Source organism: Amblyomma maculatum, chromosome 11 (genome assembly GCF_055883805.1).
Source record: "Amblyomma maculatum isolate TAMU_Amacu chromosome 11, ASM5588380v1, whole genome shotgun sequence".
Taxonomy (NCBI): domain Eukaryota; kingdom Metazoa; phylum Arthropoda; class Arachnida; order Ixodida; family Ixodidae; genus Amblyomma; species Amblyomma maculatum.
Window position 1 is genome coordinate 64,014,895 of NC_139354.1, and position 17,219 is coordinate 64,032,113.

Below are 17,219 nucleotides of genomic sequence, written 5' to 3' on the forward strand. Positions count from 1 at the left end.
TGCTGTGTGCATCTGTGTTTCTTGTCGGCTGTTCTTACTGCTGTAGAAAAGCGAACCTAACTATTCATTGCTCTTTCCTCAGTAGGGTCTTCACTTTTTTTCTTTTTTTATGATAGCATTCATTTTTTGTTCTACCATTTATTGTTATTGATTTATGTTAAGCGTTTATGCTTGTCTCTTTTAAAAAATAAAACCTGGCGGGAGGAGGTACACAAGGCATGGATACAAAAAGCACATGCTTTCCATTCGCGGCACTGCATGGAACGCAAAAGCTGACACAAAAGGTGCCTTGCTTCTTGATACGTCTTGTAGTGAAAAGTGAAGAGGTTTAGAACGTTCGTGTGAATAACGAATATTCAATTTATCAACATTTTCAAAGTCTCCGAAAGACACAGGGAGAAATATAGACAGGATAAATTTTTACGTTCTGCTTGTGATATATGACCTCTTGTTTCTCTCAGTGCCTTCCTGGACAAAAAAGAGGGGATCAGTGTACCCAAGGTTGTAGATGTGGTCTCATTCCGACCACTCATCCACACGGCCGGCTTTCCTGCACCCACAGCGTCACCTCAAGAATTCCCCCTCGGACAACTACGCCGCGAACGCACCCTTTTGATTTGCCCCTAAAGCCAATAAAGACCCTGTACTGAGTAGAGACACCGTTGTGCGTTCAAGAGCAGAGAATGGCCGATATCGAAAGATAACAATGCTCGGTGTGATTATGCTCGAGTGCGCTTATATTTACTGTTCCTCTTTGAATTCATGGTACCATCTTCGAACTCTGAGAGAGTTTTTTTATTTATAGCTCCCCTGCATTTTCCTGCTTATTTCATTGCAGATTGAAAATAAAAAAATAAAAAGGCAAATATAAAGACAACTACGGAACTACGGAGAAATGGAACTACGAACTACCACTGTAACAAAGAACACGCCCGCGTTTTTTGGTTCAGTGGCCCAGCATCGTAACCACTTATGTACCGCACCGTTTACTGTTGCAGCAGTATTTGAAGTGCACAAAAAGTGCGATGAGTTGCCAGGTAATAAAATTAAACTAGGTAGGAAATCGCCAAGTTCGTCTGGCTTCGGAGCCTAGAGATGCTACACAACGTCAGTAAAAGCAGCTTTATATCATGCAATGGCAAGCGACGCTGGAGTTTCAACTTCTAAAAATGGAGAAACTAAGACTCTTGTTAGGTCGTGTGCTTCAGCACGACAGGCGTCGCATGCTCTTCCGATCCACAACCGCAATCAATCCTTGCACCGCATCTGTGTTTTTTGACTGCTTCTATTAGCCGCAATAAATTTGCAGTGTTTTCTCTAAGCCATTAAATCATTGTGGCTGGAATTATGAGTCAAAGTCTGGAATACCAATTATGCCGGTTCTGCGCGGCGCCCGGATACAGTCGAGTGGTTAATTTTATTCTGGCGGAAATCTTGACACACCTAATAAAGAAAGTCGACAAGATATATTTTATGATAAATTTCTCCACTAGAAAGTGATACTTTGCCATCAGCGGTCAGAAAAACTACTTTTGAAAAGCATCCTCCTCAACACACGAAAAAAAAAGATGACATTCGCCCAAAAACGACATACTTTTGGCTCTGCAAGTCAGTTTTGCCGAATGTTAGATTTCGAAACCGCAGTCATCCGAAACGAAAAAATATATCTAGAATTACCTTCCGAACTGAAATGTTCTTCTGTTAAATTGTGATCGAGCCACAACAAAAGCTCTATTTCAAAGCTGGCTGGAGATATTTCCAGAACTGCAATTTCACTTGGAATCTACCGCCTTCAGCTGTGACACCTGGCAGAACAAATGTTCTGAACCTGGTGCTCATAAAATTGTGTGGGGGTGACTTGCACAGTAATCGTGCTTTCTTATAGAGGTTAGAAGATTCTGAACTCTAAGAAACTGGACAGCAAAATAAATGATTTATGTATTCAGAAATCCGGACGGCAGTTATGCGGCACCACCTTGAACACTGTGCATGCATTCTTCGAATTTACACTATTTAGATTCTGGTACACGATAAGGCAGTGTTAGGCGCATCTCGCTTGTTTTTCGTTTTGTTGTTTTTTTCTGGGGGGGGGGTGGGGGGGAGGGGAGGATGAAGGCGATGTATCTCTCACTTTCTACGGGTACCTGCACTTATAATTAAGGGCATATATTGTATGTTTGAGCTCATATGGAACCTATCCGCAAATTTGATTAACAAGCCGAATAATAATGAAATGACGCAACACTGATCACATAAACCGTTGCGTCAGTCCTTTGGCACAAATTCAAGTGCACATTTTTTGGGATACGCTTTTCCAATTTTGGGGGACAGCGACTCGTTTTTGGCCGAACGAGCAACATACAAAGTCGCGAAATGTCTACAAAACAGCGAGCTTGTGCTGAAAGATTTCGTGTGACCAACTTCAGACCATGTTTCTTCACAATTGCCTCTTTTTTTCAAAAAGATGGCAACACTGTGACGGCGTCCGGCACAATGATAATTATTGAGGAGGAAAATTTGCAAACCTACCTTTTAAGGTCACTGCTTCTCTCTTCTTTTCCTGGGCATTGCCCAATATTTTGAGAAATATATGGCCAGAGATTTGTCAGCACAGGAGCTCAAGTGCAAAGCGTTCTAAACGTCGATTCTTTCCAAATTTGTTTTAACGTGTAAAACGTATAAGTGTGCTTCCAAGAACATAGGTACTGTGTGTCGCGTATAGTAGTGACTCGCTTTTTCATAAAGTTTTTAATTCTTCAGGGTGTCAACTAACTTCCTTTGGACCGTTGGTACAGCTCTATTCAGCATCATGCCAACCCGTAGCTAAATTTTGGAAAAGTTATAGGCCATTTTCGTTTTGTAGAAGAATACAGCATTCAGTTTGTTTTCAAAATATTTTTTTGTATTAGTGAAATTAGAATTTCATCAAACGGTGGGACAGACGGTCGTAAAGCTTATTACATTTATGCTGGCACTTAAAGCCTTCTCATTCCATATAGCAGAAACTGTGCATCACTTCCGCCTTCAGCATTAGAAATATTGCTTATTGCTTTCGGGGGGATTTCAAAAAGCGCTCCATTGTTTATGCATAGACGTCGCACGAAAAGCGATCGCCATACCTACGTTTCGCATAGGGTGTTGTCAGGATTTGTCGGAAGTGTTCGGAACGCGGCCGCAAAAATGGAGTACTGTATTTGGTCTATAAGTATAAGTAGAGAATGGAAAATGGGAAGGGTGTGATATTTAAATACAATAAAACATTGACACAAATATAGTTTAAGAAAAATTGCATGAATAAATTCGCAAAAAAAAAACGCTCCGACGATAATTACTAAAAGTGATGATTCAATGTGTCCTAGCCAATAATAGTCAAAGAAACTGAGCGTCTTCAGTCGTCCCATTACTGTCAGTCACAATAAAATTGAAAGTGATTCGTTATTGTAGCATAGCCCGTATACTATATGTGCAGAATAAGTGTGTTGTAATTCGTATTATTTTTTAAAGTGGACCAAAACAATGAACGCACACTTATTGCTTTTATATTTATTGGGAGTTTCAATGGTCTACGAACATTTGTGCTCAAAATTTCGCTACAAGCAAGAATAAAAATACTGTTATCAGTAAGAAAAAATAGCAAGGCGAATAAAAGGGACAAAAAGTTCTGTCTGAGCATTAAGGCGCTACAAAAACTGGCGTACACGTTTTAGTAAACATCTTTCATTAGCGTAAACATCTTGCATTAACCTCGCTTGCCCTGCATATAAGTGATTATATTGTCTTTCTTTCTTATCCTGCGTTTGCTCTTTATATCACGTGACTTTATCTAATAGTCTGAATAATTCATCAACCATCTCCTACTACCGAAACGCTGCTTTGCTAAATCAAGCGTACACTCCATAAGTACGTTCTCAAACTGCTGCAAAAGGGGAACCAGTCAGAGAACGGTTGGCCTGCTATAATTCAACGCCAGAGATGTAACCAAACATACAAATCTCGTGTACTGCACCATTTTCCAAGCACTTAAATGCCTCTAACTCGGCAAATACTCAGCAGTCAGCACTACGTTCCTCGGTCAGGGTCTTCGTGGACTCGTAACAATGTTTACATTTGGACAGTGGTTTATCGTAACAGTTGAGAATTATCATTGCGGAGTATGTAATGTTTGTTCCTTCCATGCTTTCGACAAATAAGGTTTGGGTGTTCGGAAAATTATGAAGAAAATCATTTCTGGCAGTTTTGATTTTGATCAGTCTTAACCGTGGCTGTCACGGTGTTGTCGCTATCGAGTGACGATAACAAGTGTTCTAATTCTTATTCGGAAGCATATTTCAGGCTTTCTGACAAACTGCAAGCGATTACCGCGTTATTAAACTCAACATATGTATTAATCTTGGTGGTGAAAAGCAATCAAAATTTAACCTAGGGCGCTTGAAGCAATGTTTGAGGTTGAAATTATTCCTTTCGCACTTTATTAACACAGCGTTTCAGATGATTGCGAAGACCCCTTACCAATCGTTTTAGAGCGTCGATTAAATCCATAATTTTCTAGCTGTAAGGATACATACATATAATATATCCTTGTAAATCATGAAATATCAGAATTTTATGATACTGCTAAGAAGTCGTATATGTAGAGAGCATAAAGCTTATTATGAGCAAACAGTTAAGCATTTTTTTATGAGATAGCGAGGTCGGAAGAATAAAATATACGCACTAAGTACTTTCATGAGTTCTGTTAATGATATTAAGGTCACAGACTTTTCCGGACAGTATGATGTCGAACGTTTATTATTCAGAAACAATCTATTAGATTTTAATGATGTAGAAAAAGCTTTCCGCTGACCGCTTTCAAGCCGTATAATACCTAGCTCTAAACTTGGTCCATCATTTCTAGATCACCGCGTAAGGAAATAACGTGCAAATTTTATAGAGTTACACAAAGTGAGCTGCAGGATTCTCAGCTTATTTGAAGCCACACACTTATCATTTCGTCTCCTAATACAAGAGAAGATAGCAACATATTTAGAATCTTTTAATTCGACCTTCATGAAGGGTATGCACTTTAAGCCTAGAAAATGCACATATTTACTGACATCAGTCCCTATGATTAGGATAGCTACTTTGCTAACTATTCCAAGATTTGGTAAGTAGGTACCGTTTTTCAATATAAGAATTTTCAAATGTACTCAATCTGAGAAGGGCTGCATTTCAAATAATCTTATGCCAAATTGTAAGTTTTGGGGTGTCTTGCAAATATCTGCAAATTTCAATGCCTTTGCTCTTTTCTCTAGATAATTATTAAGAATTATCTGTAACCTCACTGATAATGTTGACCTGTACTGCAGCAAATCAAAAGTGGTTTTGTGAAATTTGTTTCGATCATGGGACATTTTTTTGCCGGATAGTATAGGTGCTTTGGGGCGCAATAATTGCGGCGTTTAGATGGGATGCCCCTGTGTTTTAAATAAGCAGCATGGTTTGTAGCCGACGGCATCCTCCTAATTGCCATCCAAATAAATGTACGCAGTGTGGATTATTTTACATCAGTAGACGTAATCGAATCCCAGCTGCTATATTTGCGCAAGCCGTGTATTATATGCACGACAAAAGTATAAGCAGACATTATAATCATTTCATTTTTGTGTGACTGATAGAATCGCGCCACTTACTTTGACTACGTCAAAGCGGCGAAATAATTGTCATGTTTCAATGTATAAGAGACAAGGACTTTAGAAATGCATATACGTGCAATAACTGCTTAATGAAAATACATGCGATATAACGGAAGCAGTTTAAGCGGTTTTAAATCAACGTAAAACATTTCTAAAAGTATTATTTCTTTGCGTATTTCTTCAGGGACGCTTAACTTAAAATATTTTATATTATTTACCCGCTAATGAGAGACCAGTTAGTGGCATGCCCACGTCGTATAAATGTCGGAGGTTCACCCAACCTTCACTAAGTGCTGCTTCTCCTGCTTCACTAAACACGAGCTTTGTGAAATATTAAGAGCTTGCAATTACAGCCTTCCTCAAAGTCAGCAGTGTAGGTTTTTTTCTTCGCGGTTGGGGAGATGTTCCTTAGTCTCATTCTCTCTTAACTTCCTCTAAGCCAAGTTTGCGAAAATAAATGAAATAATTTGCCGTGTTTTAGAGTCTGTATGTTCAATGTGCTGTAGTGTAACTGTATATCTACAGCTTATTCTAAGTGCAAGCTCTCTTAAAAACACCTGCACATCATCGTACCACAATTTTCATGTCAATGTAGTAAGCCAAGAGACCTGAAAGGATGCCTCGGGACGCTATTGAACATTTATGGCTTTGAATACATGACTTACGAAGCACATGCACGGCTAAATTGCACTACATAAACTTGCGCTAAATGTTTCCAATAAACTTAACAAGCTGTTTTTCTTTGACGTTCAGGCATTGGGGTCCTGTTGGATATCGAAAGCGGTTTATTACTGCAGCCATCCATTAAAATTCATTTCTACTGATTAGGTACAGATACTGACGTTTGAGAGCGAACACTGCATGAAGGAAACTCCTCGAAGAACGAAAAGCCAAAGGCGGTGTAGCACTGCCCATTACTACCGGTCTCGTACATAACTCTTTTTTTTATTTATAGCGTATGATAGAAATACAGAGCACGTTGTTAGACCCATAGCCAAAGGATAGTTTCCGGTGGAAACGAAAAGTTTTGTTTCAAATTTAAGCAGTAGCAATCAGCAAAAAGTCATTATACATTAGAAAATATCCCGTGAAAGGTCGAGTGCTTCAACAGAACAATAACAGAACAAAAAATGTCAGAGCAGAATGTTCTTTCCAGTGAGCAAGCAATTGCAGAAATATACAAAATACAGAAGTCCATGGAGCTATGCCAGCATCCCAAAACAGAGAGTGATTACATTTTGAATAAAAATACAAAGGATGAAAACACTGATCACAATCTGCCTTGCAGTATATTGTAAGATAAAGTATATATATTGTTACAAGGATGTGCTTAATTTAAGGGCACTGCGATGGGCTGAACTCGACGCTAAGACTTTAGTAGCCGTGCAGTATTCACTCTGTCAGTGTCGTCCTCTTTCTCAACGCTTCGTCGAGCTCGCGTTCCTCGGTCGTCGTCTTTGTCAGTGAGCACATCACTTTGGTCCCGCGTTTCCCGGTAACACACCCCCTTCGGCAAAAGGCAACGTCCCGGTGCGTATTAGGCGTGCGGTTTGGAGGGGGAGTATATGGCTTGAGGCGGGCGACATGTACGATTTCGAAGTGGGTGTAGCAGTCGGTGACTTTGGGTGGAGCGGTGCAACCTCATAGGTCACGTCGGTCACTGGGCGTAGTACACGGTAAGGACCTGTGTAGTGGGGCCGAAGTTTTTGACACAACCCCACACGACGGTACGGAAGCCAGAGCAACACCAGAGCTCCGGGAGGATAGTGCACATCGCGGTGGTAAGCGTCGTAGCGGCGTTTTTGAGCTTCTTGAGAGATGGTGAGATTGTGACGAGCTATCTGGCGAGCAGCATCGGCTCGGGCGATGGTATCGCGGGCATACGTTGTGAAGGGGCCAGCGGCGGGAAGCAAAATGTCGAAAGCCAGTAAGGGGTCTCTTCCAAAGAGAAGATAGAATGGAGAGTACCCAGCAGTGTCATGACACGAAGAGTTATATGCAAAGGTGACAAATGGCAGACTAATATCCCAGTCGCGATGACTGTCGGATACGTACATTGCGAGCATGTCGGTGAGTGTGCGGTTAATACGCTCCGTAAGGCCGTTCGTCTGAGGGTGATACGCAGTGGTGAACTTGTGCCGAACGGAGCAAGAACGAAGTATTTCCTCAGCAACTCACGAAAGAAAACAGCGGCCACGGTCGGTAAGTAGTTGACGGGGAGCACCATGGTGAAGTATGACGTCGTACAAAAGGAAGTCAGCAGCGTCTGTGGCGCAGCCGGTTGGAATGGCGCGAGTGATCACGTACCGCGTGGCATATTCGGTGGCCACAGCGATCCATTTGTTTCCTGACAAGGACTCGGGGAAGGGCCCTAGGACGTCAAGGCCAACACGAGAAGATGGTTCAGTCGGGATAGCAATCGGCTGCAGGTGTCCAGGTGGTAGCACAGGGGGTTTCTTCCGGCGTTGACAGAGGTCGCAAGCGGCTACATAACGTTGGACAGAGCGGTTGAGTCCAGGCCAGAAGAAACGCCGGCGCACGCAGTCGTATGTGCGTAAGAGGCCAAGGTGACCAGCTGTAAGGGCGTCGTGCATTTGTTCGAGAACGGCAGAGCGTAGGTGTTGGGGAACGACCAGCAAGTGCTCAGCGCCATCAGGTCGCATGTTGCGGCGGTATAGCGTATTCCCATGAAGGAAGAACAGGGCGAGGGAAGAGTCACGGCTGCGTGCGGAGGCGGTCGATAAGAGAACTGAGGGTTGGGTCCAAGCACTGTTCGTCGGCTATGTGGGAAAAGTCCGATATGAAGAAGACAGAGGGGTCCAATTCGTGGTCAGTAGAGGAAGGGGGATCGACGGGATAACGGGACAGTCTGCATCCTCGTGGAGCCGACCGGATTTCTATACAACGAAAAATGTATACTCCTGCAAGCGCAGTGCCCAGCGGCCGAGGCGGCCAGCAGGATCCTTGAGGGAAGAGAGCCAACGTAAGGCGTGGTGATCGATAATTACAGTGAAGGGCCGGCCAAACAAGTAGGGTCTGAATTTCCCAACGGCCCAAACGAGAGCCAGGCACTCCCGTTCCGTAATTGAATAGTTCTGTTCCGCTGATGACAGGAGACGACTGGCGTAGGCAATCAAGCAGTGTTGGCCGCGTTGTCGCTGTGCAAGAATGGCACCAATCCCGTAGTCACTGGCGTCGGTGCGAAGTTCCGTCGGGGCAGACAGGTTGAAATGAACCAGCACAGGAGGATTGGTGAGAACAGCGATGAGGGTGGAGAATGCGTTAGCCTGCTATGGTCCCTATGAGAAAGGGACGCCTTTCTTCAGCAGATTGGTGAGAGGACGAGCAACAGCGGCAAAGTTTGGGACGAACCGGCGAAAATAAGAGCACAGTCCTATAAAGCTGCCGATATCACCGGGTGAACGGGGAGATGGAAAAGCACTGACAGCGCGAACTTTGTCGGGATCGGGTTGCACGCCGGTGGCATTCACCAAATGGCCAAGCAGTTTAAGTTCGCGGCGACTAAAAATGCCCTTATTTAAGTTCAGTTGAAGTCCGGTAGGGCGGAAAAGTGACAAGATGGACGAAAGGCGACGAAGATGGCTTTCGAACGAGGGCGAGAAGACAATCACGTCATCCAAGTAACATAGACAAGTCGTCCATTTGAAGCCGCGGAGTAAGGAGTCCATCATTGGTTCAAACATAGCAGGGGCGTTGCAAAGTCCAAAAGGCATAACCTTGAATTGGTAAAGTCCATCGGGTGTGACAAAAGCTGTCTTCTCGCGGTCTTGTTAGTCGACAGACATCTGCCAGTAGCTGCCAGTAGCCGGTCGATGGACCGGGCTCCATGTAAACAGTCCAAGGCATCGTCTATTCGCGGCAGCGGGTAAACATCTTTCCTTGTAATCTTGTTCAGATGTCGATAGTCGACGCAAAAGCGCCAACTGTTGTCTTTCTAACAAGCACGACAGGAGATGCCCAGGGGGTGTTCGAAGGTTCGATGATATTGTTGCCCAACATCTTGTCGACCTCCTGCTGGATGACTTGGCGCTCAGAAAGGAAACACACGATAAGGCCTCCGATGTACAGGTTGTGCATCGCCGGTGTCAATGCGGTGAGTCACAACTGATGTTTGACCCAAAGAACCGGCAGCAAAGTCAAAAATGTCGGAGAAGGATAACAAAAGGTTGTGCAGGTTCTGAGCGTGTTCGGGGCTGAGGTCAGAGGCAATCATTGCGGTGGAGAGTACGGGTGTTGGAAGGACGCTTGAATGTGGGCCAGGAGTGAGTGCACAAATGGTGCAGTCTGTGAGAGGGGACAAGGTAGCAAGAGATATTCCTTCGGGAAGAACTTGGGGTGACAGACTGAAGTTCAGGATAGGAAGGTAGGTGCTGTTCTGTGTAACGCGTACGATGAGATGAGGAAGAACGACGTTGCGGTCAAGAAAGACCTCGGTGATAGGGCAAGCAAGATAGTCACCGTTCAGGCACAGGCGGGAAAGGTGACAGAGGTAGGTAAACAGCAGAGCCAGGGGGCAGGCGAGCGAACTCGGTGGAGCGAAGGCGGGGTGTAGATGGAGGATGTTCTGAGCAGACAGGTAGGTCCAAGCGAAGAAGGCCGCTGGAGCAGTCGATAAGGGCAGAGTGGGCCGGTAAAACGTCAAGGCCGAGGATCACATTGTGAGGGCACTGGTTGAGGACGGTGAACAAAACAGGGATGCGATGACCGGCAAGGGTGACTCGGGCAGTACACAGCCCAGAGACGGCAGCAGTACTGCCATCGGCAACACGAACGATGGGCGAAGTGGCGGGGGTCTGTACTTTCTTGAGGCGGCGGTAAACCGATGAGCTCATGATCGAGACTTGGGCACCAGTGTCAATGAGGGCAGAGACGGGAACACCATCCACGAACAGGGAGAGGAGGTTACAGGGCGAAGAAATGGGCAGTAGAGGATTTCCAGGTCGGGGTACCAATGCAGCGTCACCTCCGGGAGCTGCATTGGCTAGTTTCCCGTGAAGCGGCAGGCAGAGGAAGGCGAGGAACTGCGGTTAGGAAGAGCTGAACGGGAACAGCGGGCTGGCGGGGAAGGAGAGCGACTGGACACAGGAGGAGGCGGAGTGGTATCGGTGCGGGGCTGCTCACAACGAGGCGTGAAACGGCGGTGACCGTAATCGGAGTAGCGGTCAACGTAAGGAAAACGTCGAGGTGGCGATGTCCAGCGGCTGCGGCAGTGGCGAGAGATGTGGCCAATACGCGAGCACGTGAAACAGATCGGCCTGTCGTCAGGGGTGCACCACTCATTAGGATTGCGGTATCGGTAGCGTGGCGTGTAGGCGTTGCGGAGGTAGATGGAGCCGCGTCGGTTGTCATCGTGACGGTTCCGAGGTGACGGCCACTGCGGAGATCCAGCGTTAGATTGTGTCGAACCCGCGACCTCCACCAAGATGTTGCGGGGATGTACTTAATTTAACGGCACTGCGATGGGCTGAACTCGATGCTAAGGCTTTAGTAGCCATGCAGTATTCACTCTGTCAGCGTCGTCCTCTTTCTCAACGCTTCGCCGACCCCGCGTTCCTCGGCCGTCGTCTTTGTCAGTGAGCACATCGCTTTGGTCCCGCGTTTCCCGGTAACAATATTTTAATCGGGTGACAAAAAAAAAGTCAGAAAAGCAAAAGAACCACTTCAAAAGGCTGTCGATATTTCCAGAACTGCAATATCAGTTCGAACCACCGGTAGCAGCTTCGACACCTGATATAACAGATGCTTTTCTGTACCTCGCGTCGTTAAAATTCATCGGAATGGCATGTACAGCAGCCGTGCTTTTTTATTAACCTGATGAGTTCCTGAACTGTAGAGACCAAGCAAAAAAAGGAAAAGATTGATGTATCAAGAAATTTTGAGGGTGGTTATTGGCCTTGAAGAGTAAAGCGGCGCCTTTAATATTTTTAATAACGATATAAGTGATTCACAGGAAGGAAAAGGCGCAGTATCTGTCACACAAACTCTGTGGACACCAGAACCACGCCGTAAGGGAAGGGAGGAAAGTGGGAGTGAAAGTGAAATGAGAGAAAGGGGAGCCGTAGTGGAGAGCTACGGAGTAATTTCGACCACCTGGGGATCTTTAACGTGCGCTGACATAGCACTAGCACAGTACACGGACGCCACTTCGTTTCGCCTTCATCGAAACGCAGCCGCCGCGGTCATTGTTCTAATTTCTGTCATTGAGACAATATGGAATGTGTTAAGCGCGTGGGCTTGCTTGATATTTTGGAAAAATAGAGGCAAGCAATCTGTCTCACTTCTCGATGGAGAACTAAACTTGTAATGACCGACATAGAATGGGAGGTACATATCTCATCGGTATCAACCCTTATCGGCAATTGGCCCCCAGGTTGACTAGCCGGTAGATGCTTAATGGAAGAGAAAGGTAATGTCACCATACTAAGTAAAGCACCAGATGTGTTGCATCAAACTTTTTGGTGCAAATTCAGGTGCGCAATTTTTGCCATACGCTTTTTACAGTTTTGGGTGACGGCGACGGCGACTCATGTTTCATCGAACGAACTGGATACGCAGTCGCGCTATATACGCAAAAAAGCTAGTCTGCGCAGAAAGGTTTCTTGTCACATAATTAAGGAGCTGTTTCATCTAAGTGCCACATTTTACTTCAAGAAAACAGCCTATTAAGAAGCTTGGCAAACTGAACATTATGAGAAAGAAAACCAGCACAGCTGCATTTAAATAGTTGTGCTTCTATATCGAGTTTCTGGGTATTCCCCATTATTTCAAGAAATATCTGGCGAGAGATTTGTCTGCTCTGGAGCTGTGGCGCCAAACGTTCTACACGTTCCTTTTTTCCAAATTTGTTTTAATTTTTAAAGCGCATGGTTTGTTTCCAAGAAAGGTATTGTGTGTCCTAAATAGTAGTGACTCGCTTGTTCTCAAAGTTTTTGAATTCTGTAGCGTGTCAGCTAACTTTTTCTGAACCCTCGCTGCAGCTACTGCGGCTGACTCTAAATTGGTGCACTGCATTGTGAAGCACGGAGCTCTGTTGTGCGTGATTCGAACTCGTAGCTAAAATTTGAAAATGTGTAGGTAACTTCCATTCTTGAAGTATAATACATCGTTCAATTTTTTTTTTTTGTAAATTGTTTTGTGTCAGTAGAAGTCTAATTCCGCCTAATTGTGCTACCGCTGTCGTAACGCTTGTTACCTTTACACTGGTACTTAAAGACTGCTTAATCTCCAATACGGCTAAAGCAGTATGCACCTCTTATACCTTCAACACCAAATATAATACTTACTGCAGTCTGGGTGATCGCAAGAAGCACTCCATGGTTTATGAGTAAAGAGTGTGGAAACCGTATTAGCTCTTTCGGACGAAAAGCCATCGCCAACTCATGTTTCACCTCGGGCGTTGTCGGGATTTGTCGGAAGTGTTCGGAAGACGGCATAAAAATGGAGTCCTGTATTCGATCTCTAAGTAGTGAATGGAAAGTGGGATGGGTAGTGTGATTCTTGATTATTAATAACAGAATAACTGACTTATTAAATATCAATAATATATACTATAAAATATTTACACTAACATAGATTTAAAATATTGAAGAGATAAAATAACAAAGAGAAAATTACAATAGCTCAAGAAGCTGAAGGTCGTGGGCCGTCCGATTACTGTCAGTCACAAATAAAATTTAAGTGATCACTCATTGCGCATAGCCCATACTACCAAACGTGCAGAATTAGTGTGTTGTAAACTGCGTTAATGTTACCTGGATCAAACAAATGAACTGTGCGTTACTAATAATGGGGAAGTTTTATCCTCTACCAAATATTTTTCCTCAATTCTTTTCTAAAAACAAGAATAAATTGCTATGTTCAGTAAGAAAAGTATAGGAATTTGAATAAAATGGCGGGAGTGATGGTTAACCAATAATTCAGTACGACAATCGAGGCGCAAATTGTAGTGGCTATATTTATTATTGTCAGCCGTTAATAATTATAGTGTTATTACGCAAATGGTGCGCCCACTTCTAGCGACCCTTAGAGTGAGGGGGGGGTAGTAGTCCCTGTCTCAAAGGAAATGCTCTCAACTTCCGTGGCAAGCTCAGCCGGAAGTCAACTACCATCTAGAGACCCCAATAATTATGGCCGCCGCGCCTCTCTGTTACCACGTGCCAAAGTTGGCGCGCACATACACTTAGCTTCGCTCGTTGCAGCATTCCCTTTTCCTCCCGCCGAGCCGCGTGTCATCACTGGTCCGCGCGGCCGAAAATTCGAGAAAAGACGAGCACCTTCGGGCTGGTTGAGTCACCGTCGCAGCCGGGTGCTGAGAAGGAGGTTGACGTCGATGCATGCCAGGTCACGCGCTCTCCTCACGCGGGAAAGGTCGTTTCTACAATGTGCTGGAACGTTCTATGCGGCGCCCCGCTTGCTTCCGCGCTGATTTAGTAAAAGCGTGCGCCGAAGCGCCGAATTCGTGACATTTATGTTGAAGACCTCGCCTTCAGAAAAGGGGTTCGCGAACCATGGTCTCGCCCGACGAGTGACAATTCTAATCTCTTATAAACACCGGTTTATCTTTAGACAAACGCAAAATTATTGAATAAAAGGGACAAAAAACAACGCCAGTGCGCTAGAGACAAGCTGTCCACGCGCATGACAATACACTGCCAAGGGTAAAACCTAACGAGAGTCAGGGCTTCGCCGTGGCGAACAAAACATAATGCGGCGCAAACAGGGCGAGCGACAGGGCCCAATGCACTAGCTGCGGCACGGCAGACATTGCTCCTCGCGTGGCAGCAACACGCGCGAATACGCCGAGGCCGTTTACTCAGGCACTCGTTCCATTTTCGTGTCGCCGGTCTTCTTTCCATCGTCCGTGCACACCCCGTTAGCCCGTGACGTTCGCTGGCCGCCTCGCGCTGGCCTCCCCGCCGGGGCAAAAAGACCTGCGCCTTGCTTCCGATGCGCTTATCTACCCTCGTCTTTTCGCCGCTAACATCCCGCCCCGAAGATTAGCTGCTCGCTCATGCGCACTCGCGCTTCCCGTGTAAACACTATACAAATAGGAAAACACGCGCGCGGTTTAAATATTTAAAGGGACTGCGGAAACCCACAATGTACACAAAAGGAACGAAAAGGTGGTTGCCAGCGCCGGCATCTGCGATCTGATCGTGAACGTTTTCAGCAAACATATTGCATTAGCGTAGGAATGATACAAGGCAATACAATAGGCAAGGGAAAAGAACTCGCATCATTCATCGATGACAAACAAGGCGGCTCTCTTCATATTATATAAAAACATTATAAAAGCCAGAACCCAAGTTTATGTATTTCAATCTACTTTTTGTCCCTTTATCAGTATCGTATCGCCAGTGTTATCTACTGTGAATGCTGAAAATATGTATACATCCAAGATCTTCGATACGATAAAAATAATGACGGACGAAAAAGGGTGGCGCTGACTTGCATTACCCAGAAACGGATACGCAAAGCTGTGTAGGAAGAAAGCACATAGAAATAAAAAAATAATTAGAAACTCCCGCTCTTTCTTTTAAGAATGACACGATTAAGGTGTGTGGCCCTTTCTTGTTAGACACATCCTCACTATACTCCGTTTCATACATCACGTGAAATTCAGCGAAAGCTACGCAAGTAGTCCGCAAGAAAAAAAAAATGAGGCGTCTCACTACATGCTCGTTTTGTGGCGGAGGGGTTTTGTGCGGAGACGGGCTCTATTCCGAGCATACACGTTGGCAAAAGTACCTCGCGTGCCTGGACATCGCAGTACAGATCGTATAGAAAAAATCCGCTCCGAAGAGGCAGTCGAAATCGCTGCGTTGGACGCCATTTTCTTATAAATGCGCAGCCCGGAGGGCGCAGCTGACAGGGTTGGGGGGCAGCGTAAAGGCGACACGAACAAAAACGAAAAACAAAATATACAAATTCACCAAATCCGATCCTTTCTCCGTAAAAATGGTGCTTTTTATGAAATTCATGGTAAAGGTAAGATGTGTTCAGCTTACAGACAAAGCAATTATTTCCACTCGTCAAGAGCAGCCATTATTTTTCATCGCGACGCGGGGAGCGTAAACAAGAGCTCTAGCTTTGGCAGTGTAGCACTTGATATATGAAACGGAGTATAGGATACAATCTTAAGCTACCAATTTATCCGAAAGAAAATGAAGCACAAATAATTGCACTCACTTTTGTTAAGTTGCAAGGAGCTATGAAGGCTGGCACTAGGGAGAAAAAAGGAAAATATATCTAAACTCCTTCAATATGTCAACACTGCGTTCCAAACGCGTGAAGTGAATAGAATTTGCTTTTGTAGCGGCTCGTTGCAGGCGTTCATTAATTTTTGGTCAGGTTTGGTTTGCTTTGTGGGGTTTAACGTCCCAAAGCAACTTTGGCTATGAGAGACGCCGTAGTGGAGGACTTCGGAAATTTCGACCACCTGGGGTTCTTTAACGTGCACTGAAACCGCACAGCCATTGTTTTGTTTTGTACTTGGTAAGGGTATGCAAATTTAAAGCAACAGCTTTGAGACAACTTATTTGCTAGTGAGTACGTCGGAAATGTTAAAGTGCGAGACGTGCTTAGTGTTGCCTAGTCTGCATCATCTGTTTGTGTAGCAGAAAAGCGTGGTTTCGAATCCTTATCAGTACAAGATTCCTAAATTAGTTTTCAGGCACAAACTTTTATTATAAATTCAATTTTTGGAACTTGAGGTGACATTTCTTTCGCATTACATGAGATCCTTTAGGCCCGTTCATTCGATGTGTGACGTGCTCTATGACGTGATTCGTTCATAAATAAACCTTGTTTAATGACGATGACCTGACGTGAGTTTTGTGTAGATAACATACTGCGAAGGCCACTCAGCTTTAGCGGCATAGCATTGTCGATCAATAAGAAATTTCTTGCGAGAGTAAGACGCCAACTGGACAAAAATTCAGGTGCACTTTGGCTCACTAAAGTGCTTCAAGGCGGAAGCCTTCCCCTCCGCGCTGATTAGGCATTGATTGCGAGATCGCTTGTGATTAATTATAATTGTGGCAAATACTGTGCCTTTCCTTTGCTGTCAACCAATTTCAAACACCACTGCTCTACAGCGCCTATTCCTATTATGCTCTATATTACGGCGTTCGAGGAAGCGCCAAATGGGCGCCAGGATGGAACGCCCGGCGGGGTCAGCTTCGTATATGCGTGAATCTCCTGGTGTCTTCATCACGAGTCATGATGTCATGACCGAATGTGACGTCATTATCCCTTCCGGTTATTAGACGTGAACGATGTGACGTCATGAAGTCACATGCGTCCATGACGTCAAAGTCGATGACGTCACCATGTGACGTCTGTGGACGCCTTGAAATTTCTAACCATTAGTAATGGTTTGTAATAGTTAACCTTGGCTGGCACTTTCTGAGCACTAGTTAATGTGTGGTTAGCGTTAGTTAAACACCCTTTAACTAGTAAGTGGTGGTTACTGATATTTACGGTGAACTCCAAATGCACGGGTTCCTATGGGCATCTGCTTAACCC

General features: G+C 44.8%; 1 protein-coding gene across 1 annotated transcript in view; it reads left to right on the forward strand.

The window, feature by feature from the left end:
- The first annotated feature begins 4,843 nt into the window (after positions 1-4,843).
- The window catches only part of LOC146173978 (venom metalloproteinase Antarease-like), a 121,026-nt gene continuing 108,650 nt past the window's right edge, over positions 4,844-17,219 (forward strand). Inside the window, exon 1 of the mRNA XM_084585309.1 lies at positions 4,844-5,143. Within this exon, the coding sequence (XP_084441435.1) occupies positions 5,047-5,143 (97 nt within the window). The 5' untranslated portion in view covers positions 4,844-5,046. The remainder of the gene's footprint in view (positions 5,144-17,219) is intronic.